The following is a 24,327-nucleotide window of genomic DNA, read 5'->3' on the forward strand; positions in this document are numbered from 1 at the left end:
TTCACCCAGAAGAGATCTATATCAAAGAATGCCCTGGCCTTCTTTGAGACAATGTGATCTCCTAAGCACTTGACAAGTGCATTGATAATTCCTTCAAACAGCTGAGAATTAAAAGCGCATGGAGTGCGAGCTTTTCTGTATTCTTGTTCTTCCTTAACAATATGTCATAAAGGACATATTAGCTGTCACATACGGGAGATGCAACTCTGTGTTGACTTCCCATATCCGAAGGATGTCAAGATAACCTACGAGAGATCCTTCTCTCTTGGTTGATACGTGTCTGCGGATACATTGCTGGGATAGGGAGCCGATACTGATCCTTAACTAGTGAGTTAAATTTTAGTTAACGTCGTGTTTTTTCTTTGGGTTGTTTGAAAGGAGTTTGGGGATAACTCTTTTCAACTTAAGCACTAACCCTCGTGTTAGGATCAGGTGATCGGGATCGGTGTTGTGCTCCTTAATTATGCCACTAGGCATAGGCATATTGTCATGTAAGAGGCTCTGTCGAGTAAATGGATAAGACCCCATCGACAGACCCACAAGAACTCTTAGCCATAGGTCACATCCTCGCTGAGGCTCTTGAGGCGAAGCAGATTCCTAGGCATTAGCCATGGAATCTTCCGCCTGAATAAGTAGGAACCAAGGTTTTATTTATTTATTACCTACAACGTAGGTAAGGGTGTCAATCAGCTAAGTATATATCTGCCGGGGAAGTTGCATGTACAAAAATGATATTGTTAGAATACAATAAAGTTTTGTACATACTTACCCGGCAGATATATACGATGAATGGCCCACCCAGCCTCCCCTCAGGAGACAGGTGGAAGAGAAAATCTGGTTCTAGAACGGGAACGGTTCCTATTCCTGCCACCCAGCGGCAGGGGGGTAGATCACCTGACCTACCTGCAGCGTGTGCCGCGAAATTCGAATTTCTGTCGGACGTCAGAGACATAAGCTAAGTATATATCTGCCGGGTAAGTATGTACAAAACTTTATTGTATTCTAACAATATCATTTTTTTAAGCAGGCCCTGAACTGTAAATCTCTATAGAGGATACATATTTCTTAGATTTTGGCATTGTAATGAGTAACTAAAGAAGTCAGTAATATGCTCATACACTTGTACACAAATAAGAATGAAATCATGCACAAGAATTGTATTTTAATGTTTACTGAATTAAAATGTGGTTATTTTTTAACTTCTTATGCACATACTTTGAGAGAAGGACATCGCTCTGTGCAGTAGCAGTTACAACCCCAAGTACATATGTATTTTATTTTTTACAGACTGGGCCCAAAGGTGTGTTGAAAGACTGGCAAAGGTTCAAGCAACTTGAGACAGAGAGTCGGAAAGAACAAGAAAGGGAGAAAGTTCTTTTAGCCAAGAAATTAGCCCTGTCGTGTAGATCTCATGTAAGTTTCCCACTTGTTTATATCTGTGGCCAACATATAATTTAATGGTCTTCTAACTCATGATGTTTTATGAATAAACAGTGCTTGTGTGATATACACAAATTCAAAGTAAACTGCTTTAAAATTCATAGTATTGGTGTACTTAATTCATGTCAAATATGAAGACTCGCACACCAATAACTTACTGTTTTCTGTGGAGGGAACTCCTTCAGATACTAAACTGGCTCTTATGAATAATAATGATAATAATAATAATAATTAATAGTAATGCATAGTGTTGAAAGTGATACCTGTATTAGCTCCATTTAACTTATGTAGTTTTTTGCCATCTTCTTAATGATTGCATTTTTAGGGTTATCATATTCTGCCAGTAACTTGCCAATGTTTTTCCGTATTTGGAGAGGTAAATAGTTGTGAACTAAGAGTGTCTTGTTGAAGAAGAAAACACTATCAGGTATAGAGTATACTATGATGATAACTATGATGATAAATAATTGGCAAGTTTTGATAGAATGCATTAATCTTGAAAAGCTGTTATGTATTAGGAGGACAGAAAAGCCCTGTATAAATTTAATGTACCTGATGCAGCTATCTGTTTCAACACTACATGCTTAAAAGAGGTTTGTCTACTTATAAGTAATAATAATTATAATTATATAGTAATACGGATAATAATCCATTTAGTATTCATTTTCTTGTGATATGTACATTTTAAAAAAAAAAATTAAATTTTTAAAATTTTTTTAAAAATTTTCCAGCTTGATGATGAAAAAGAAAAGGAAAAGAAAGAAGAGGAAGATGTTGATGCCCTAATTGATGAGGATTTTTTACGTCAGTATATATCCAAACGAATGGAAGAAATGATGGCCAACACATCTATGAAGTAGGTTACAAGGTGGATGTACTATAAACAGAAATTGCATTTCAAATGTATATATTTTTTTTATAGACCATTAATAGGTAATAGTTTCACATTAGTTATTAGAGCCAAAAATAGTTATGTGCATGTGGATGTAGATGAAGGCCTATACTGGATGAGAATGTAGGTAAAAAGTGCACAAGGAAGTGATTGGAGAGTATGTACTCATTTTGTTTCTGTTAAGAAGAAATTAGACTTATTAACATGAGTGATGATCATTTGATTTGGTCTCTTTTTACATACCCCTTTCCACATACAAATATGCCAACATTAAACTAGGGTTTGGCTTGAACTTAGATTGCTAGGTATTCTCTTTGATATTAACTCTGATCCATGTTACTTCTACAGCAGAGGTATTCTGGTTTTTCAGGTCTAAGTTTGGTCGACTGATTTCTCTTGAAGACGGAAACTCATTCTTGGATGCAGTTGACAAAGAAGACAAGGGAGTGACTGTTATTGTTCATATATATGACAAGGTATTGAAAACAACTTGTCCCTTCAAAACTTTGTTTATAGATTTTTATATTTGACCCATGGATTTTGATATGTAATTACCCTAGAATATGAGAGAAACTACTATTCTGTCTATACTGTCCATTTTAATGCAAATTTTCCTGGCATTAATGAGATACTTTGTATCTTTAATCATTGCCATGATATTCATTTATACATGAAATCTGACCAGGTGTTTTACAAAATATGTGGAATTTGTGTATACTAGTTAAAGGTTCAAGGGGTGGAAGGTGAGTACAGTCATTATTATTTCTGTGAAATACACAACAGTGTTCTGGATGCAGGAGGCTGTGCAATTTTTACATGCCAAGAATTTGATCCTGAAGTTTAAGCAGTAAGGCAAATTATGTTGTTTCTATTTACATCCAACTCTAGGAAGCAGCTGGTTGTGAAGCTATGAATGGTTGCTTGGCCTGCTTAGCGCAGGATTACCTACACGTTAAATTCTGCAAGTTACCGGCATCAGCAGCTGGTGTTAGCAGCCGTTTTGTAAGTGTTAAATTGAATTTAAGTTTAGTCATAAATGTAAAAGGAAAAATTGAATTTAAACAAATTACATACAAACTCGTTACTTACCATAACCTTCATGTGCTGTCGCATTTTTTAGAAGAATAAACCTTCCAGTTTCATCTGACTATCCCATGTTCCTGGCTGCACTAGCCCTTAGTGGCTGAACTAGTCTATGTTTGTGTTGTTTGGACTGGATGTTAGGTACAGAGGGGGTAGGAGGGGAGCATTAATATATAAATAATGGGTTTGTATATGAATTATTTAATTTTGTTCTGTAAGTGGTCTCGTAGAAGTAAGTGTCCATTCAGATCTGTTATGGGAAAGAAGTTAGTTTTTCTGATGGACTAGTTCACCAACTGCACCATCTGCAACCTGTAGGGTGTATGTCCAGGTTGTGTTAAAAGTACCAAAGTCCACTGGAACTAAAGAGAGAGAGGAGCTTGTATTCAGGAATGGTAGTCTGTAGGTGAACAGGATTACATCTTTCCCCACAGTTCTTCATTTTACAATGTTCCTCAAGCCTCCATTGCTAGAAGAGGTGACCTTCTTGCCGGAGACTTTCCTGACAGGCAACAACCTTCCTCTGTCTGAAATTAAGGAAATTATCTCTGAAGCAAGAAGGACCTGGGAGTATAAGTTTGCCGCTGCCTGAATAGAGTTGAGTACCTAGATAAGTTTGAGGGTAAAATACTTAGATATGTTCAAGGAATCTATGAAAATGAGTTTGAGGATTCCTGCTGGTATGGTTTGCAACTTTGACGAGGAGTTATCTGAATTCTTGAATAAAGCTGCTTTGATAGCACCAGTTTTCACGTAAAGATGACAACAAAGAGAAATCCTTAGATGATTCATCCCGCTTCCTCTTAATCATGTTGGCCAGCAGGTACACTTATGCAGATATGCAACGATGAGGTTCTGCCAAATAAATGAATCCTTCTCATGGTATTTGCTGCTACAGCTGATGTTTTACAACCAAAATAGTACCGTCTTTATCTTATACCTAATCTTGCCAACCAACAATGTTTAAGGTTTTCCATGGTAATCTCTCATAGTATCCATTTGTAACAGAAGATAAAGTCCTACTGAGAAAAAATGCAAAGAAAAGTATTTAAAGAAAATGAAGGGGAATGACTAGAAAATTGCCACTAAATTAGAAGAATGAAGAAATTCAATTAACTGAGTTCATTTCCAAGCATGATTAGTTGGGCATACAAAAGAATGAGGCTGACTATATCTGTTTACTGACAAGTCAAAGATACCCAGGTACATACTAAAACACTGCTTGATTTTCCAGTTTTGGGGGAGTTTGGTACAGTGAATCAAATTATTTGTCCTTTCATTTTCTTAATAGCCAAGTTACATACATTACTAAATACTCCCATGGTATGTTGGTAAATAGGTCCCTGTACTTGTAGAACTTGGCATAGTTTGCTAATTATTACATCATTAAGTATTTCACTGATTTTGAGAGATGTTTATAGGTCAGGCATGTAAGATTATGATTGGCTTGAGGTATGTTATTTTAAAGTATTTTTTCCTCATGTGCTCTCCAGAAAGTAACCGGATTACCAGCTTTACTTGTGTATAAAGAAGGTACTCTGATGGGAAATTTTGTACGGCTCACAGATGAATTTGGTGATGATTTCTACGCAACTGATGTAGAATCCTTCTTGATAGAGTAAGTAATTCTCTAATATTTTACTGTACAGTTTAAAATATGCTGAGTATGTGTACTATACACAAATAAATTCCCAATACTGACTGTTGCTTGTTATTTTACTTGTCAAAGAAAGATATTAGACCATTCAGAATTGTTGTTACAGGGAAAGCGTAAACCACACCAGTGGAAAGTTTAGCAATTATCACCCAGAAATTTTAACTCTTGTTCACAGGAATGTACACCTAATTTTTTTGTTTTCTATTTGGTAGATAAGAATGTAGTGGGCCCCACTTTTTCGTGCTTAATTTTATCGTGGAATTTTGTGGAACATCTTTTACTTTTACATGGGAACTTTCACTACATCGCGGTTTTTCTATTTACTTTTACACAGGAACTTTCACTAAATCGCTGGGTTTTCTATTTACTTTTACACAGGAACTTTCACTAAATCACAGTGTTTCTATTTACTTTTACACAGGAACTTTCACTAAATCGCAGTTTTTCTATCGACCATATCTCTAAAATTATCAATGATTTGCTTTTTTTTTTTATAGAGCAACACTGTATTCACTAATTACAAACATTTTAGTTTTGTACATGCAACTTCCCCGGCAGATATATACTTAGCATATGTCTCCGACGTCCGACAGAAATTCGAATTTCGCGGCACGCTGCAGGTAGGTCAGGTGATCTACCCCCCTGCCGCTGGGTGGCAGGAATAGGAACCATTCCCGTTCTAGAACCAGATTTTCTCTGTCACGGTAGTGTCAACATATGTTGTTGCTACCTCATGACTTTATTTTCATTTTTCATCGCCATCGATCTTTTGGGCTGTCTTTTGCAGGGAAGTACTGGGTCTTTGGTTCGGCATACGCTTTTATTAACTTTTTAATGAATTTGGCTTCGAAAATTTCGAAGAATATATGACGTGTAACTACCGAAATTTTCGGTAGACACTCACATAGTTTGCAAGAAAGGGAAATATTAATATTTATTCATTAATACGTGTAATAAGTGTTAGAATTGATTGAGGAAATAAACTGACTTCCTACTTTAGGGAGTCAGTAAAGCATGTAACTAGATACGTTTCCTTTAAAAGTTTTTTGGATACTCGTACTAACGAGCAATTAGAGTATTAACAGTACTAGTAGTGTTGCATCCTCATCACCTTACTTCGCAGAAACTTCAAATTCATAATTGCAATTTGAAGACAAGGATTGTGGCTCAAAATGCGAGCTATTAAAAGGTAAGAAGTGATTACTAGTGTTCCCCATTGCAGTGGAGGGTGCGTCTGATCGGCTCTGTCTCGCTCTCAGGCCTAGACCTCTTTCAAGCTCCCAAGCCCAGAGGAGAAGGAATGTCGAAAGCCGTAAGGAGGTTTCAGAGAATCCCCACCGGTCAGGCGTCCCCTCGGCAGGTTCTGTAGAGCGTCCCAGACTGCCAAGGATAGCCATTGAAAAGGCATCCTTAAAAAAGTGCGTCTCTTCATCTTACATCCGGAAAGACGAAGAATGTATATGTTTGGAGTTTGGATGATCTAGCGCGTTCTCTGAAAACTAAGAGAACACTGAGCAAGAGCCAGCCAGGAAGCCGCGTTCCAGCAAGCTAGCGTGAGCCACGTTCCAACAGCCAGCAGCGAGCCGCATTACAGCAAACAGACTAGCGTGAGCCACGTTCCTACAACCAAACGCGAGCCGCGTTCCAGCAACTGAGCGCGAGCCGTGTTCTAGAAAATTTTTCTTGGCGCAAGGCGCCTTCAAAGAGACGAAGCGCCAGCCTGGCGCAAATTGCGCCAGAAAAACAGACAGCTAGAGCAAGGAGCCTTATAGTAGAGTGGCAATCAGAACGATCCTTCCATTGAACGTTTCCGGGCAAGAAGCTCTTTCTAAAAGGGGTCTAGTAGGCGCTCGGAACTATCAGGGCGCACGGGACTTTCCACGCAAGCGGAACGTTCCAGGAGTGAGTCTCCTTTCTAGCGTGCGGAACATTCCAGGCGCGCGGAACTGTCCAGGCGCTAGGCGCAAGGAGCCAGGCGCCAGAATATTCCAAATCTTATTATGAGAGAGAGGTCAGTCGCGAGGCTCCTCTTTGAGTTTTTAACTTGAGCAACTTTCCCCTGGCAAAGGTGCAAGATGTCGCACAGGCGGCCGTCGCTTTTGTCAGAAGGATTCTGATACTAAGAGAAGCCATTTTTCATTATTCAGAAGACTCCTGTGTTTGGCAGTTCCTCTCAATGCGGACTCTCTCCTTCATTCATGCTCTTCCCTCGTTATGAAGAGGCAAGAGCTTTGGGAGTTTTCTTATAAGAATCTCATCGACGTTTGGCTTAGAGGTTTATAGGAAATATCTACTTCCTTCCGTAAACCCTACAGATGAACAGGAATTCTGTCTCTTCCACGATTTATGAGGAAATCACGAAGATTTAAAGAGTTCCTGGATTAACTTCCTTCCTTAAGGAGATATATATACTCTTTCTATCATTCTATTAACGAAAAGAACGAAGATAGTAAAATTTTTCCTTTTTCTATCTGCCTCGGCAGGGAAAGAAGGTAGTAGAGTATCTGCTGTATGAGAATACGATACGGCAAATCATAAGCACATACCGTAGTTACTTCTTTGCTGAGCAACTCAATTACCAGTATCCTTCCAGGAATTTCCTAGGAAGGACTGCGCTTAAAGGGATTGTTAAGACAACACCTACTTAGCTTCTAGATTTATCGAAGTCTTGTTTCGCTGAAATATGCATTAATAAGAATTTCCTGAAGTTCGATAATAATTTTATAAGATTCCTTTATTGAATGGAGTAGTAGCTGGCAACTCTGGAAGAGTAAGGCCAGACGGCTAACGGAGACTGCTATCGCTTAGACCAACGCAGTACCATGTAGGTGTCGGTCATGAGTAGTCGGTTACATGTCTCTCTCCTGCGGGATGGAATGACTAACCGTGTCTCTCCCCTACAATCGCGGTTTTAGCCTCGGATTGAGGGGATAGTTAAGCAAACATAAATAAAATATTGTCTGCCTTTTGCTAAGAAGCTTTCAATAAGAAAGATATTACAACATTTCAATGCTGTTTACCGTTAGTAACATTATTAAAGGATTCTAAACGCAGCGGAACTCTATATTATATAATGCTCTCATGCTTACGAAAGCATGGCTTATTAGAGTACATGCTTAGTGAGAAGATGAATGTAGTAGAGAATTCACTTTAAGACTATGGTATGGTCAAGTCTTATGCACATACCGAGGTTAACTACAGAATTCCTAGTATCCTTACAAAGGTTTCCTAGATTAATGCTGTTTACCACAATGTGACAGTATTATAAAGGATTCTAATACGGCAGAGCACGATATAATATAATTCTCTCATCCTTTCGAGAAACGCACACAACCTTTTTAGAATCGGATATTGCTCAAGAGAAGATGGGTGAGTCGGATGGGAAACATTCTCTTAGTGGCAGAAGTTGTTTTCCCTGAATGGACTATACTACGTATATAAAAGTTTTTTCCTACTAAGAACGGAATTAACATGTGAAGGATGTCGGGTACCATAAAGGCACAGATGTTCTGGCACATAACCTAAAAAGAACTAGAAGGAAGCGCCAGCCTGGCGCAAAGCGTCAGAAGCGCCAGCCTGCCGCAAAGCGTCAGAAGCGCCAGCCTGCCGCAAATTGCGCCAGAAGCGCCAGCCTGGCGCAATGCGCCAGAAGCACCATCCAAGATATTTTCTTCGTTTAGCGAGTTATTAACCTAAGAGTCCAGTAGCCTCTCGGACAGCAGGCTCGGTAACGGCAAGATTCGTTCCTGATTTCGTTACCCATTTAATCGGAAAGGGGTCGCTTACAAGGAATGATGAAATGATTTATTTTAATCACTTAGGCCAATTCCATGACTCTCTCATATCGCAAAGAGCATCTCTTTTTTCGCCCCTGTTCGCGTTAACAAAAGAGAACCTATTTGGGAACAGACACGGAACGTAACGATCCTTAAGAGGTTCGATGCAAGATTTTGCATGTCCGTGAGAACCTTCTCGATCGAAGATAATAACTGTTAACGTATGTCTAACATTTATTGAAAAGAGTTGTGAGAACCTGCGGAAAGTCTTCTTCATAGATCTCTTCGCAAGGTAGAAGACGAACAGGCTTCCTATAGACTGCTTCCTTTCCTCGAACCAGAAGAGAGGTAGCAATATAAACGACATCTTTAATTTAAAGAAGGGGAATAAACTTTAGTCTTTTTTCCCCTAGTTATAAATTCTTAACAGATATTAAGATAAATGGGCGTCAAAGGAAGAGAGGATGAATGCCTCATTTTGCCCTTAGAGAGGTTGGATTCACAGAAGTCACGTTCTTCTCACAGCATGTTTCATAAGGCTTTTCCAAGAGTATCTGGATATTCTATCAGAATCTATTATAAATAGACCTGAAAAACCTCTCCACTCTGAGTCTGTCCGCGTGCAGACTGACCAGAAGTGGACATGAATGAGAGGATTTTTCAAGGTAAATGACAATAGTCATGGCTAAGACATAGAATTGCTGCAGATCGTGCTAGATGGAATGAGGAAACTGTCCTCTTCCGATACCTCTGTGAACCACATAGCGAGGTTTTTTTTTTTTCTTCACTTTCAGAGGGAAGAATCACCTATGTATATATCTGCTATCAATGAACGCAGTAAAAGGCTATACTCTGTCTCTACAAGGGGAATTAAAGATAACAGAGGATTAAGATCTTCGGGATCTTATACGATACCGCAATACGACAAGAGTAGGATATCATGTACAGTGGGGCTCAAATCTCATGCGACATGATTCTTTTTGTATCGTCCAGATCCTCAGACTCAACGTGACGTTGCCAAGTAGTGTTATACTTTTTTTTTCTAATGTCATACATGTCGACAAGTTTGCGAATTCTCAGCTAGCCCTATTTTCCTTTTGGTTATATAAATATGATCCCTTTTATGCATTTGTATGATTCGCACTCTGTGTGATTTGAACTGATTTTTGTTTTATGTTGCTTGGTTCAAAGTGCGGTGTGATAAGGTTAGTGGTGCCATCAATGAAAGCGCACTTAACATGCTCCTCGGACTGGTCAACATAACTAGTACGTCTGCAGCATTATGAGCTCAACAGTCATGACAATATTTTCAAAGTAGGAATATGAATTACAACCAGTTTTCTTTGAATGTTGAAGTTTATGCTGTGTTTAAGCTGCCTGTATGTTGCAAAATGTCTCATAGGCCTAAAGATATAATCTATGTCTTCTGAGATGTAGCCTAATTTGTTACTAATGAATTTATTTGTAGAGATTACCTGGTCTTTGATGAATACGATAGAATATGAATTACAACCAGTTTTCTTTGAATGTTGAAATTTTAGACTGCGTTTAAGCTGGCTGTATGTTGCAAAATGATTTGTAGGCCTAAAAGATATTCTAAGTCTTCTGAAATGTAATCTGTTACTGATGTTTTTATTTGCAAAGATTACGTGTTCTTTGAGGAAAAAAAATTGCTGCTGATTTTGATTATACGGAGAAGATGGCTATTAATCGAAATATCATAAGTATTAACTATCAAGACGTATGGAACACTTGTTTTTCAACTGGTTTAAAATATTATTTTCTTAAAATTCCTTCTGCTCGCTTTTGGTGTATAATTTATTCTTTCATAAGGTAACTTGAAGTGCAAGAATGTGTGGATAACCTCATTTGCTTTCTGGCCAGAAATTGTTAATAAAAATATGCGACTGTTAAGTGTAAAGTAAAGAAATCTAACACCTAGGCCTAGGAACAATATCTTGGCTTTGACAAAAGAATACTTGCATATGCGAATATTTGCAAGTATACCATCATTTTTTAAAATTTTTAAGAATTATAACAAATGATTATGTATGAAAATCATAATATTCTTCTAAATCATATAAAGTAAATATTTTCAAGATAATTTCATTGTCGCTAGTCATTGTAGACCTACTTATGTTACACTGGGTGGTTGTTGTTGCACCGACACTAATGATCCATCACACACGCTCCCCTCAAACGTTGATAACGGTGGGCGCATTCTACTTTTGTATATACATTTTTAAATTTTTTTCAGCACTGAAGTGTAAAAGCAGTAAAATAAGACTAGTTAAAATTTTATGCTTGCTTTTGAAACATTGTTAATGCTATGATAATTTTTTTCGTTTCTTTATTTAACATTTGAACTGATGCTTGATGATAACTTTATTTTGGTCAAATGCTTCAGCGATGTATGAACGAAAGTTTTGAAAATGTTTCGAAAGAGATTTTTCTGAAATTTGCTACACGTGACATTTTTTTACAGTTTTGAAATATATGACAGATTTCACTCTTATGAAGCATATTATGACCTTATTGTATTCAATAATCGCATTTCCGCATTGAAATAATTGATAGATATAGAGCCTGTTAGGTTGCCAGTTAGTGAATTTTGAACGAAATCCTATGGAAACATGTCGCATGAGATTTGAGCAGCACTGTACTTCGAATGGGATCTTTTTGTGGCCACAGATTCCGTGTTCCGACAAAATGGAACTGCTCCTCATCAAACTTCTTTGAGAAAGTTTATGAAGGAATTCTTTGTTTCTCTTAGCCCTAAACGACCAAGAAGACAAGTGAATTTTTGTGCATTGGAATCTCGCATCAGATTCAATGGAGACTCGGCAATGGGTTCTTGCCAGCATAGTATGTCTGGCAAAAGAACTAAAACCCTCTATTCCTGACGTAACGCTTTCAGATAGAAGTTTCGTTGCCCAGGCAGGGTACTTACATTTTCATCTACAGAAGAAGAGATGGTTTAAACGTTTGCCTACAGAGTCTTCGGGGTGCGATGAGGGCTCGAAATGCTTCCCAGAAGGTATTCAGAAGGATACAATAAGAGCTAGAAATCAGGGTTCCGCCCAATTTCAGCTCGGAGTCTCCTTCGACTTCCAGACTCCTTCCCTTCCTTCGGGCAAGGATAGGGAAAATTCTGCAACGAGGAGCCTCATCAACATGTAAGAAGAGATCTCGTTAGCAAAGGAAGTATTCACGAAGGATCCTCCTCAGAGGAAGACTCTTCTCTCTCGTATTGTTAGATATCCTGTCGTCTACTGGATGTAGCTGACTACAATCACCTCCCCTTGCCAGGGGCCAAAAGCTCAAAGGGGAAGAATTTCTTCCACCCTTCTCCAGTCTCCTGATAAACTATGTGGTTGTTCAGGACTCTCGGATAATGTAGCGCCAGCCAGGCGCCAAATGCCAATACAGGCGAAAAACGCCAGAGGCGGACAGTTCCAAGGAACTCTGTCATGGTCGGATACTGAGAAGGAGCGGGCCTCCAACCTGGCGCAAATGCGCCAGAGGCGAACAAATCGGACAGATATAAGAGTGTCCGATGTGGACATCGCCAGACAGCCTAGAGACTCTTCCAAGCTCGAAGCTCCAGCAAGTGTGGAGGAGCCAAGCCAGGCTCCTTCAAGGCTAGGCTCCAGTCAGGGTTGAGGATCCATCCAGGCGCAAGGCTCCTTCCAGTAAAGAGAAACCTAAAGCTCTGTCATGTAAGAGGGCTAGTCCCCATTGATATGATACAGGTAAGGCTCTGCCATGTAAGTGGGTCAGCCCCCATTGGCACGATCTGAGAGGGCTCTGTCGTGTAAGCGGGCTAGCCCCCATTGACATGATACAGAAGGGTTTGTCAGTCATAGGTTCCTACCTCGCTGAAACTCTTGAGGCATGCAGACTCATAGACAGTAATCATGAAGTCTTCTGCCAGGCTCCAGGCGCAAGGCGCCAGCCAGACGCAAGGTTCTAGCCAGGCGCGAGGCGCTAGCCAGGAGGGAGGAGCCAATCAGGCGCCAGCCAGGCGCGAGGCGCCAGCCAGGCGCGAGGCGCCAGCCAGGCGCGAGGCGCCATCCAGGCGCGAGGCTCCAGCCAGGCTCTAGGCGTCATTCAGGTGCAAGGCTCCAGCCAGGCGCGAGGCGCTAGACACGCGCTAGGCGCCTGCCAGGCACGAAGCGCTAGCCAGGGTCCAGGCTTCACCCAGAAGAGATCTATATCAAAGAACGCCCTGGCCTTCTTTGAGACAATGTGATCTCCTAAGCACTTGATAAGTGCATTGATGATTCCTTCAAACAGCTGAGAATTAAAAGCGCATGAAGTGCGAGCTTTTCTGAATTCTTGTTCTTTCCTTAACAATATGTCATAAGGACATATTAGCTGTCACATACGGGAGATGCAACTCTGTGTTGACTTCCCATTATCCGAATAATGTCATGATAACTTACGAGAGATCCTTCTCTCTTGGTTGATACGTGTCTGCGGATACATTGCTGGGATAGGGAGCCGATACTGATCCTTAACTAGTGAGTTAAATTTTATTTAACGTCGTGTTTTTTCTTTGGGTTGTTTGAAAGGAGTTTGGGGATAACTCTTTTCAACTTAAGCACTAACCCTCGTGTTAGGATCAGGTGATCGGGATCGGTGTTGTGCTCCTTAATTATGCCACTAGGCATAGGCATATTGTCATGTAAGAGGCTCTGTCGAGTAAATGGATTAGACCCCATCAACAGACCCACAAGAACTCTTAGCCATAGGTCACATCCTCGCTGAGGCTCTTGAGGCGAAGCAGATTCCTAGGCATTAGCCATGGAATCTTCCGCCTGAACAGGTAGGAACCAAGGTTTTATTTATTTATTACCTACAACGTATGTTGTTTACCTGTCTATTCAGTAAATAGTTGTCTCTTACCCACCACCAAGGGTGTCAATCAGCTAAGTATATATCTGCCGGGAAAGTTGCATGTACAAAAATGATATTGTTAGAATACAATAAAGTTTTGTACATACTAACTGGCAGATATACGATGAATGGCCCACCCAGCCTCCCCTCAGGAGACAGGTGGAAGAGAAAATCTGGTTCTAGAACGGGAATGGTTCCTATTCCTGCCACCCAGCGGCAGGGGTGTAGATCACCTGACCTACCTGCAGCGTGTGCCGCGAAATTCGAATTTCTGTCGGACGTCGGAGACATAAGCTAAGTATATATCTGCCGGGTAAGTATGTACAAAACTTTATTGTATTCTAACAATATCATTTTAAGGGGTACAGGGTATTTGGCTGTTATAAGCATTTTTAGAAGGGATTTTGCATGTCCGTGGTGGGTTATGGAACCTTTCCCCGTGGAAAAGTGGGGAGCACTAATATATATATATATGTTAGCAAAATTAAATTACTAAAAAATATATATATATTTTTTAGTAATTTAATTTTACAGTTCAACATTTGATAGCTTATGCTTAACAGTACTATAGATACCATTACATACAGTTAGGTATTCATCTTATATAATGTCAATAAAGTAATTAACTTCACATATAAAAGTATATAGCATACATAACTTCCCCCAATAAAGTAAACTTTATATTTCATGGCATTATTATATGCAAAATAAATCACAAGATCACAAGTAAGTCCAAGTAGAAAATACTGATTTTACGTAGTATTCCTTAGTACTTTTATGCCTTTTCACTGGGGACCTATTATATATGATGGTAAAACATGATATATTGTATTTTAATGTAGTCCAATGGAATATATATCTAATGCCCATATCTGGTCAGGTTTGACAAAATCCAAGCAAGGGGTAGGAAATGAGGAACAGAGTAAAATGCCAGTGGCAGGTTGGCATGAGTGAATTTCTACCCTTGTCTCCAAGTGGGCCAACTCTCAATCAATATCCTTATTCTCTTTGGTGTCGGTAATTATGAGTGGTGAAACATAATACATACTCCCGGTACTATGTGAATTATGTTGAAGTTATGAACATTCTTTCAGAAAGAGTCACTTCAGTGTGTTAGTCACCTACCACCTTTGGTATGTAGTTTGCCTGACATGACTCAGTATTATCCAAAATGAAGAGGAATCTTGATGTCTCATGACTGATGGCTCTTTATGATCTAATCTCCAAGATTATATTTACATGTATATTGTATTATTGGGCTATGATTCTGTTGTTCATTCATATTTATTGTATTTTTATTAGACTGTTTTTACAGTTTACTATTATTCATGTTTTAGACATGGAATGCTGATGGATCGTTCATTAGTTCCACCAAGCATTAGAGGACCGTCAATACCAACTCATGATGATGACGACAGTGACTTTAGCTTGGATGATTAACAGGTATTGTAAAAACCACATTTTCCGTCTTATATTCAATGTTTCCAGCAAGTAATAGAAATTACTCAAAAATAGAAACCTCTTGTTCTTTTGCATTTTGCCCATTTCTTCTTGTTCATATGTCAGAAGTTGGGAACCTTGAAAACTTTTATAGATTTCTAAGAAGAAAAAGATATAAACTTCAAAGAGTAAAAAAGAATGGAGAAAAGTCATTTGGAGAGGTGCTTTGTAATTCTCAATTTTAGAAATAAAAGACTTCCAGGTTTGATGGCAACCGATCAGTATATAATACTAGTTTGATTACATAATCATGGATTCACACTATTACTTAGAGATTATGAAGGAGATTTAGGTTTAAGTTACTCCATTGAATGTGTCAGACCATTTCAAAGGCTTGGTCACTACTGTGCTGACTTCCTGTTTGAACTGCAATTCAAGCCAATATGACTGACAGTTTTAATAAGGACAAATAACTTTCTTTTTATAAAATAAAACATATTTTCCATGCAAATCTATCAGTCAGACCTAATGCCAACTTCCCATCCTATGTTCTTGTCAGGTCATATTCTTTTGGTATAGTCCAGTGAGGTAGACAGTTATTACCAGTGGGTCAAGGATATACTTGCATGATTAGCCTCTTGGCTACTCTGCTCTTCTCATTTATAATTACTTCAAAACTGGTGTGTTTGGGGACACCATGACTGTGATTTGGGCTTGCATGATGGATGGCTTTTTATGTAAAATATGTTTTATGTTTTAAAATCTTAATGTCTAAATTTTATATATGTTTGTGATCTACAATGTAAAAATTACTTTTTGAATTTTAGGTTTTGAAGGTGCTGAAAGGAGCAGGTTATTTGAAGATGCTTTTGCAAGGTACAGTATTGTGTCGTTTGCAAAACTTGTGGGTAAATGACTACTCTTTAAAAGGGCTCCTGATCAAGTATTAATATTTGTGCATCTACCATCGTGTTTAATCTTTTTGCAAATTGTCTTCCTCTACAGTCACACGTAAAATCTTTGTTTAGTTGATTGAAAAAGATTGGAATTTCATTGTATCTCTGTCTATTAGGAAAACACTTTCTACCTCATCTCTATGTAGATTAAACTTTCAAAGCAATGTAGAGACTGCATTTGAAAATGTATTGTTAAAATGTTCTTTGGTAAAATTATGTAAAATGTCAAAAGTTGGTAGAGATTGTGTTTACCTAGTTTCCTAGTTTTTATGAGATTTAAAAAGATTGTAAAGATGGTAACAAAAGCAGTGTATGAAGTACAGGCAGTGGTGATTGCCTTGTGAATGCTGGTAGATGGGATAAGGACAAATACTTAGATGCTTAAGATTTAGCAAGTTTTATGGTTATCAATAAATATGTGTAAAGTATCTGATATTTCCCACTAGATTAACATGCAAATGAGACTGGAATTGAGGTGTACTTCTCACATATTTTAGTCTTAATCACCCAAATGCATTATTCTTATGGAACAAACAAACAAAAACTTTACTTGCAAAACTAGCTCCCACAGAGTAGAATGCCCAGATGAGGATAAAATTAAAAACAGAAGAAAAACAGAAAGCTAAATTAATTTGTCCACTAAGGGACATACTAATTTGACATTACATTTCTATGTATCTAGAAAAAATGTAAAATTTATTGGATTCATTTAACTTGTAGCACTGATTTTTAGACATAAAAGTTGAATAAGGTAGTTTTGCTAGTTTTCTTTTTGAGCAGTTATGACCAATGTGCTGTACTCTTACAAAACCTCTCTTAAGCAAGTATGTTTTTCTTGAATAGGATACTTAACTTTTAAGTTTATATTCTTTAATGTATTTACTTGTGCAATGAAATCAGACCATTTATTTCTCCATTATGATGATTATGCTTTAGAAGTAGAATCACCGGATGCTTAAAATGGAACACAGTGCAATATTGTTTAGTGTAATTATTTTGGTGGTTTCAACATGTGGTAACTGCAGCAATTATAATAACTGTGAGTACGTACAGTAAAAAGTAATGCTCAGTATTTTTTAAATACGTATTAAATCTCAATGTAGGTTTGTTATCTCTAGTTCACAGGAGCTTATTTGTTTTAACCAAGTACAGGCTCCCTTTGTAGCTCAAAACTTGACATTTACTGTTGGTTGAAGATTGGCCTTTCTTATGCATAACTGCTTGTGTTGACCTGCATTATGTTCAAACAGGAATTGGGTCATATGAGTTATTCATCAAGAATCTTTGGGTCAACTGAGTGTGGCCAATTCAGATATAAAATTACTTAATGCCTACATGGGTAGGGATCTGATAAATTTCAACACTGACACCATCATCATTTAGGAATATTTCTGAAGCCTTTTGGGTACTTTCCCTTTTCCTCCATTACAATATAGAAATCTCTAACCATTTCTCCTCTTCCTTTTTCACTCTTCAGAAAATTTTGGTCAATGTCCACATAAAAGTTCAGTGAGTCAAGAGGCTTTATTAAGGTAAAACACATTTGTTGACATAATTTAGTTAGCTTCATTAGGAAACTAGCTAGCTTGTACGTGCTTTATCCATCCAAATTCTCCATTCACCTAATCAAGTTATTCTTTTCAATGTTTTTAGAGGTGTCAAAGTACAGCATCATTAGTTATTGCTCAAAACTAATTTACCTGAACCTACAAGACAATTGCACTACACCATGCATTAGGGCAAAGGTGTATGAAGCATGGCGTGATGATGGATATTCGTGTATAATTTCACTTTGTGAAGCTATCAAGATTAAGGAAAATCAGATTCTAATCATTCCCATTCAGGGGAACTCTTCTAATTTTATAGTTTCACAAGCAAAAAGGTTTATTGTACTTCATATGATATACCACTTTTTTTACATAAGCCCGTTTCTTTCCAATACTAAACAAGAGAGCCATATTGCAATAATGAACAACATAGGGTGTCATTAACTCTGGGTGTTAGTGGTAGACAATAGCAGATGACAACATCCAATCTGACTAAATTTTGTCTATTGTTTAAAGAAGAAGATATTAGCATATTTGTAAGTAAGCTCCCAATGAATAATACGTTGAAACCATTAGATTATTTAAGGTATTATAATTTTTTGTATACTGGAAATAAAGGGTCTGACTGATACTTTGCTCCTTTTGAAGGCTATTCTGTACCCAGTTTGTTTATCCTTAGCTGGTATGTTAATATATAAAAATTCTGAATTTGCATTGATTACATAGTTTTATCTTGATCTCATATTATGCATTGCATTGTAAGTAATTTAATAAAAAAAATTTAGATATTTGTACAACAAAGTTTTCTTTCAATCATTCTTTTGATGATTTTAACACTTCACAATGAATTTTGCAGTATTTCTGTTTTTATTTCTGAAAATATCTAACCCCAACAAGTCCTTTTGGTATTCAGAGCCTGCTCAACATACCTTCGTCTGCTGAGTCATCTCAGATGTCTCATTTATAGTTTCCTTACATCAGGCGATCCCCACAGGAGGGTAGTGCCATCAGTGCACCTCATTCGGTGCAATGTAGGCACTACCTAAGGTTCTTCGCAGCATCCGTTCGGCTCCCAGCTGCAACTACTTTCATTCCGTGTACACTACCTCCATTCATATTCTCTTTCTTCCATCTTACTGGCCACCCTCTCTTAACAATTGTTTCATAGTGCAACTGCTTTGAGGTTTTCCTCCTGTAACACCTTTCAAACCTTTTACTGTCAATTACTGTTGCACCACTGAATGGTCTTAGTTGCCCCAGTGCTTGGCATTAGCTTTGCATAATGCCAAAAATCTATGCATATAAATGCATAAATAAATACATCAGGTGATAACATAACCAGTCTTCTTGAATTGTGCCATAATCTCTGTACCATGACCGTCCAGTCTTTGGTTTAGAGTATTTGCTTGGGATAACACTCAAAAACACTTCTCTGTCCGTATGCATGTTTGTTCTTATGGGAATACCAACTTTTGTCTTTTATATGTAGGAGTATCATTTTGCCAGAGCAGCGTTAGTGGTTTAACTGGTAACTAAGTAGTTATAGTGGGGTCAAGGAGTTTACCTTCCAACGTTAGCTACTTTTTCTTTAGCCATAAGATAGAGAAGACATGTTTCCCTGCTCTCTACCCTGCATGCTCGTTTGACTGGATGAGTAGCTTGCCACTGGTGTTGCTTTGCAATCACATTTGATTTTCATTTTTTGTAATGTCCTTTTTGATATTGTGTAATTTTTTTTTTTCGTTCATTTTGGAAAAAAAAGTGACCAACACCAGTGCAATGGATTTGGATATCCGTGTGGTTGGTTCTGGTTTCCCATATCAGTTGACTCATATAAGTATTGCTCAATTTGCAGGGAGCTGTAAAGGTAGGGTAGAGTCAGCGCACTTCATGTGGTGCAATGGAGGCATTACTAAAGGGAGTTTGTAGCCTTCCTTTGGCTCCTAGCTGTACCCACAACCTTCCTTTGGCTCCTAGCTGTACCCACAGCCTTCCTTTGGCTCCTAGCTGTACCCACAGCCTTCCTTTGGCTCCTAGCTGTACCCACAGCCTTCCTTTGGCTCCTAGCTGTACCCACATTTACCTTAGCTCCATTCTCATTCCATTTCTTCAATCTTACTGTGTAACCTCTTCAAATATTACTTCATAGCACAACTCTGGAGTCTTTTCCCAGCTCCACCTTTAGATCCTTGTACTTCATCTTTATATTCTTGATCTCTTTATCTTGCAGCCCAACCACTAACTCTTCTCTGTCCTAAGTGCTGAATGACTGAAATTGCTCCAGTACAAGGCTTGATACCCTAAATTTCACAAAATCAGTCAAATCTTTATGTAGGGATAAGGATTGTACTCAATCTCCTGTAATATATGTGCAACCTGCTTCTCTCCCCCCAGTGACTTCTGTGGTGCCACCAAACCCATTCTTTTCTTGTACCAACATCCTTCCTCTTTCTCCAGCACCCGGATCTACCCCTTCAAGGAAAGTTAGCTACCCCAACTGTAACAAATCCTTTCGTTCCACCTCGTCAGGAGACAAGGAATCATGCAAAAGATCTGGCTTACTCTTCAGCTTCTTGTTATCTCTGATGTCTATGAGCTCGTCTTTATCCTCCATTTTGTCTGTGGAATTGCTTCCTCCATGTAGGAGTAAGAAGGGAAATCTAAAGTCTTGTATAAGAAGTTCAGGAAGACTTCCCCCATGAATTCTTTCTCGTTGCGGGAGAATGTATGTACCAGAACACTGACAAGTGATCATCATACTTCTGGCAGGGTTATTGCTTCCACTTATGGATCATCAAAAATAACAGAATATTAGAAATGTTTCAGGCATGTAGTAACAATAATCTTGAGAGTCTAAGTAATTTTATGCTATCTTCTTTTGATTTTAGTATATCTGTATACTGCATTGCCTGATGATATTGTCTCTATTGTTGCCATATTGTTTTGTTGCTGTGTACGGTACATGCATATACTGACTCTGATTATCCCGGGCTTTAGATAGTGACGCTATGTGTAAGTTTTAGGTAAATAAAAGGATATCTGGGTGTACATTTGCACTGAAAAGTGTTTTAATAATTTACTGTATGCAAATTACACCGTTAATATTCGAAATAGGACATTATTATAATTGTTGAATGTAACTATCTAAAGCCCGGGATGCAGTGTTACCACACAGCCACAGGCGGGTGGACAGATGGAAAAAAACAGAGTATAGAAATATACTGTAAAAGATAAAGGTAATTTTGGTAAAACTAAAATTCTGTATCAACAATAACTACATTACTTTTGATAATAGAATTTACAGACAAAGATATATATCCCTATGGGCCAGTTTATTTTGTGAATCTAATCCCTTAGAAGGCAAATGTAGATATGAAAATTCATTTAGGTGTATAGATCATCTGGTATTGAATACAGGGCGTCCCCGGGTTACGACGGGAGTTCCGTTCTTGAGACGCGTTGTAACCCGAAAATCGTCGTAAGCCGGAACATCATAAAAAATACTAAGAAAACCTTACTTTTAATGCTTTGGGTGCATTGAAAACTATGTAAACTGCATTCTTATTGCATTTTTCATCAAAAAAAAATTCAAATATTGATTATTTTGCATTTTTGGTGTCATATTTCTTCTGCCAGATGAGCGTTGTAGGCGTCGTAACCCTGGAACATGCGTCGTAACCCTGGAAATAATTTCAGATGAATATAATTTGAAAGCGCCTTGACCTCGGAACGTCGTAAGCTGAACCTGTCGTAACCCGGGGACTGCCTGTAATAGGGATGTTTAATTTGATGTTAATTCGTTATATCCAGATTATTTGAAGTTTCTGATAACTTTATCAAACTCTATCTTTATTAATTATTGATATTAAAATTATTGATAGTAAATTTCTGATTAAAGTTGATGATAAAAGATCTTTTCATTTTTAAGTAGTATTAGGATTCCCGGCTTTCTACTTTAATACACAGCTTAATATAACCTATGGTGTCATAAGCACATAGTTTTCTAGGTTTACAAATATATTTACATGGGGGTTGAAGACTGAATTTTTAACTAATTCTTATTAATAAATTAAACTATGTACTGTATAGTATAATAATTTTTCAACAGGTCAGTGAAATGATAGCTAAACTTTGCTCTTTTATGACTAAAAATGGTGGGCTAAGAAAGAGAAAACCGCCTGTATTAAAAGCTGTTCTTTGAGACAGAAAAAACTGCCATGTAATATGTACTTATCGATGATCACTGAAAGATCTGTAAGAACAGGTCTCACTCACTGCAACCCTCTAGCAATGATGCCACCGTAAATGGATTTGTAAAATCAAATTGATTCTTGAGGAAGACTTATCAGTTTGCACTGAATTAAAACTACCTGATTTTGGAAAAAAAAGAAGTAAGTATTATGACCATATCCAGTTTAATTATCATACTTTTAATTTCCCCTCTGCCAGTATCTGTAACCTCTTTCATTCCTTTTACTGTACTGCCATTCATATTTTTTCCCTCTTACTTTCCTCCCTCTGCTAACAGTTGTTTCACAGTGCAACTGCTAGGTTTTCCTCTTGTTATCCCTTTAAAGACCTTTATACTCTCAATTTCCCTTTCAATGCTGAATGCTCTCATAGGTCCCAGTGCTTGGCCTTTGGTATAAATTTTATGTTCCACTCCATTCCATGCTTTTCATTCACTTCTTTACATCTGAATTCCATATGAGTGATATCTTATTTTCCAATTCTTTTTCATAAATAAATGTAATATCATGGTAACCAAATAAAGATTACAAAAAAAACAATATTCATCTTGGAGGTTTCATGAAAAAAAAAAGGAGGAGGAAAGCACTAGGCCATTCAGGTAAATACTTATTCCGCCTCAGTGGCGTGGTTGGTTTGGTGTTTGCTTCTCACCTCGGTGGTCGCGGGTTCGATTCTTGGCCATTCCATTGAGGAGTGAGAGATGTGTATTTCTGGTGATAGAAGTTCACTCTCAACGTGGTTCGGAAGTCACGTAAAGCCGTTGGTCCCGTTGCTGAATAACCACTGGTTCCATGCAATGTAAAAACACCATACAAACAAGCAATTTCTGTTTTCAGAAGCACTTGAAACAGTGTATACGACAGTCTGAGAGAAATTTCTGTTTCAGTTCTATATATTTGTCTGTATAACTGACTTTCAGTAGCAAAAATGCCCTCAGCAGTAGATAATATGGATAATTTTCACTAGTCCTTAAGTCGATATGCAGTTTTGACGCTTATCGCTAGGATTCATTTGTTATTTCTTTCAACACACACATTATATATATATATATATATATATATATATATAATATATATATATATATATATATATATATATATATATATATATATATATATATATATATATATATATATATTATATATATATATATATATCATTATAATAACTTTAGCACGTGATTCATTTATCACACATATCCACAGGTGAAAAATAAGATGTAAATAACTTTTTTGCCTGGTTAAATCAATTAGTACCATCAATTAAATTTACTATGTAAATAGAAAAAGATGAATGCCTACCCTTTTTTGGATGTCCTCATACGGAGAAATAGTAGTGGGTTAAAGTATAGTGTTTACAGAAAACCTACTAATATTTCTTCATATGTACATTTCTATTCTGGACAAAACAATAAGGTTAAAAGGTCAGTGTTTGCATCCATGTTTTTAAGAGCACTACGGGTATGTAGCCCAGAATATATAGATGAGGAGATAGATAAGATTCGGAATACAGGCAAGAAACTGAAATATCCAGATAATGCACTAAACAATGCTTTAAAAGCAGCAAAAAAGACCATGTATCAAAACCAAAAAGAACCTTACAACAACAAAAATTTGCTTGTACTACCTTATAATAATAATATGAAAGATATCCCACATCTCCTGAAGAATTTTGTTGTTAATGTAGTTTTTGAAAACAATAAAACAATGAAACAGCTACTTATTAAGAACTCCCCCGACAATGCTAAAGGATGTGTATATAAAATCCTGTGTAAGTCTTGTGACAACTTTTACATTGGTCAAACGGGGAAAGCACTGGAAAAAAGAATAGAACAACATAAACAATGTGTGAGATATGCACAGGGAAATAGTGGTATATTTGTACATGTTAGTGAGAACAATCATGCTATTAACTGGGAGGGGGCAAAAAAGCTGGTGTGTTCTAATAATGCATTGGAAAGGAATATCATTGAATCTAGTTTTATAAAAGAAAGTTACAACAATAATATGAACATCAGTCAAGGAATGTATAAACTTTATCCTTTAATATCAAAAGAAATTTGTAAACTTTAAATTTTAAGGTAGGCTGTAGAGATATATGGAAATAGGATTTGTAAACACAGTAAAGGGGGCAGTAGTGGTAATGAGATGTTCAACCCCGCCTCCCTGACACCTGTCAGGTGTGGACTTGTACCCTAAGCGGTAGTATCCCTTGAGAATTTATTGTAAATTTTACCCAAAGGATTTTTGAAAGCCACTCCTACCTTGACACCTGCCTGTGGGTGGATCTGCAGTCTCAAACGGTTTTGTGTATGTTCGTCAGTACTGTCTCTGTAGTACATATACTCGTGAATTCTAATACTATGTATCAGTCCTTTGTCAATGGC

General features: G+C 37.6%; 1 protein-coding gene across 3 annotated transcripts in view; it reads left to right on the forward strand.

The window, feature by feature from the left end:
• LOC135208837 (phosducin-like protein) overlaps positions 1 to 18,491 on the forward strand; it is a 36,417-nt gene extending 17,926 nt beyond the window's left edge. For all 3 annotated transcript variants that reach the window (XM_064241401.1, XM_064241402.1, XM_064241403.1), the window contains exons 3-9: positions 1,288 to 1,413; positions 2,172 to 2,296; positions 2,703 to 2,808; positions 3,221 to 3,334; positions 4,909 to 5,033; positions 15,085 to 15,190; positions 16,015 to 18,491. In XM_064241401.1, coding sequence (XP_064097471.1) covers positions 1,288 to 1,413; positions 2,172 to 2,296; positions 2,703 to 2,808; positions 3,221 to 3,334; positions 4,909 to 5,033; positions 15,085 to 15,187 — 699 coding nt within the window. In that variant the 3' untranslated portion in view covers positions 15,188 to 15,190; positions 16,015 to 18,491. The remainder of the gene's footprint in view (positions 1 to 1,287; positions 1,414 to 2,171; positions 2,297 to 2,702; positions 2,809 to 3,220; positions 3,335 to 4,908; positions 5,034 to 15,084; positions 15,191 to 16,014) is intronic.
• The last annotated feature ends 5,836 nt before the right edge of the window (positions 18,492 to 24,327 follow it).

Source organism: Macrobrachium nipponense, chromosome 35, assembly GCF_015104395.2.
Source record: "Macrobrachium nipponense isolate FS-2020 chromosome 35, ASM1510439v2, whole genome shotgun sequence".
In the NCBI taxonomy this organism is placed as follows: Eukaryota; Metazoa; Arthropoda; class Malacostraca; order Decapoda; family Palaemonidae; genus Macrobrachium; species Macrobrachium nipponense.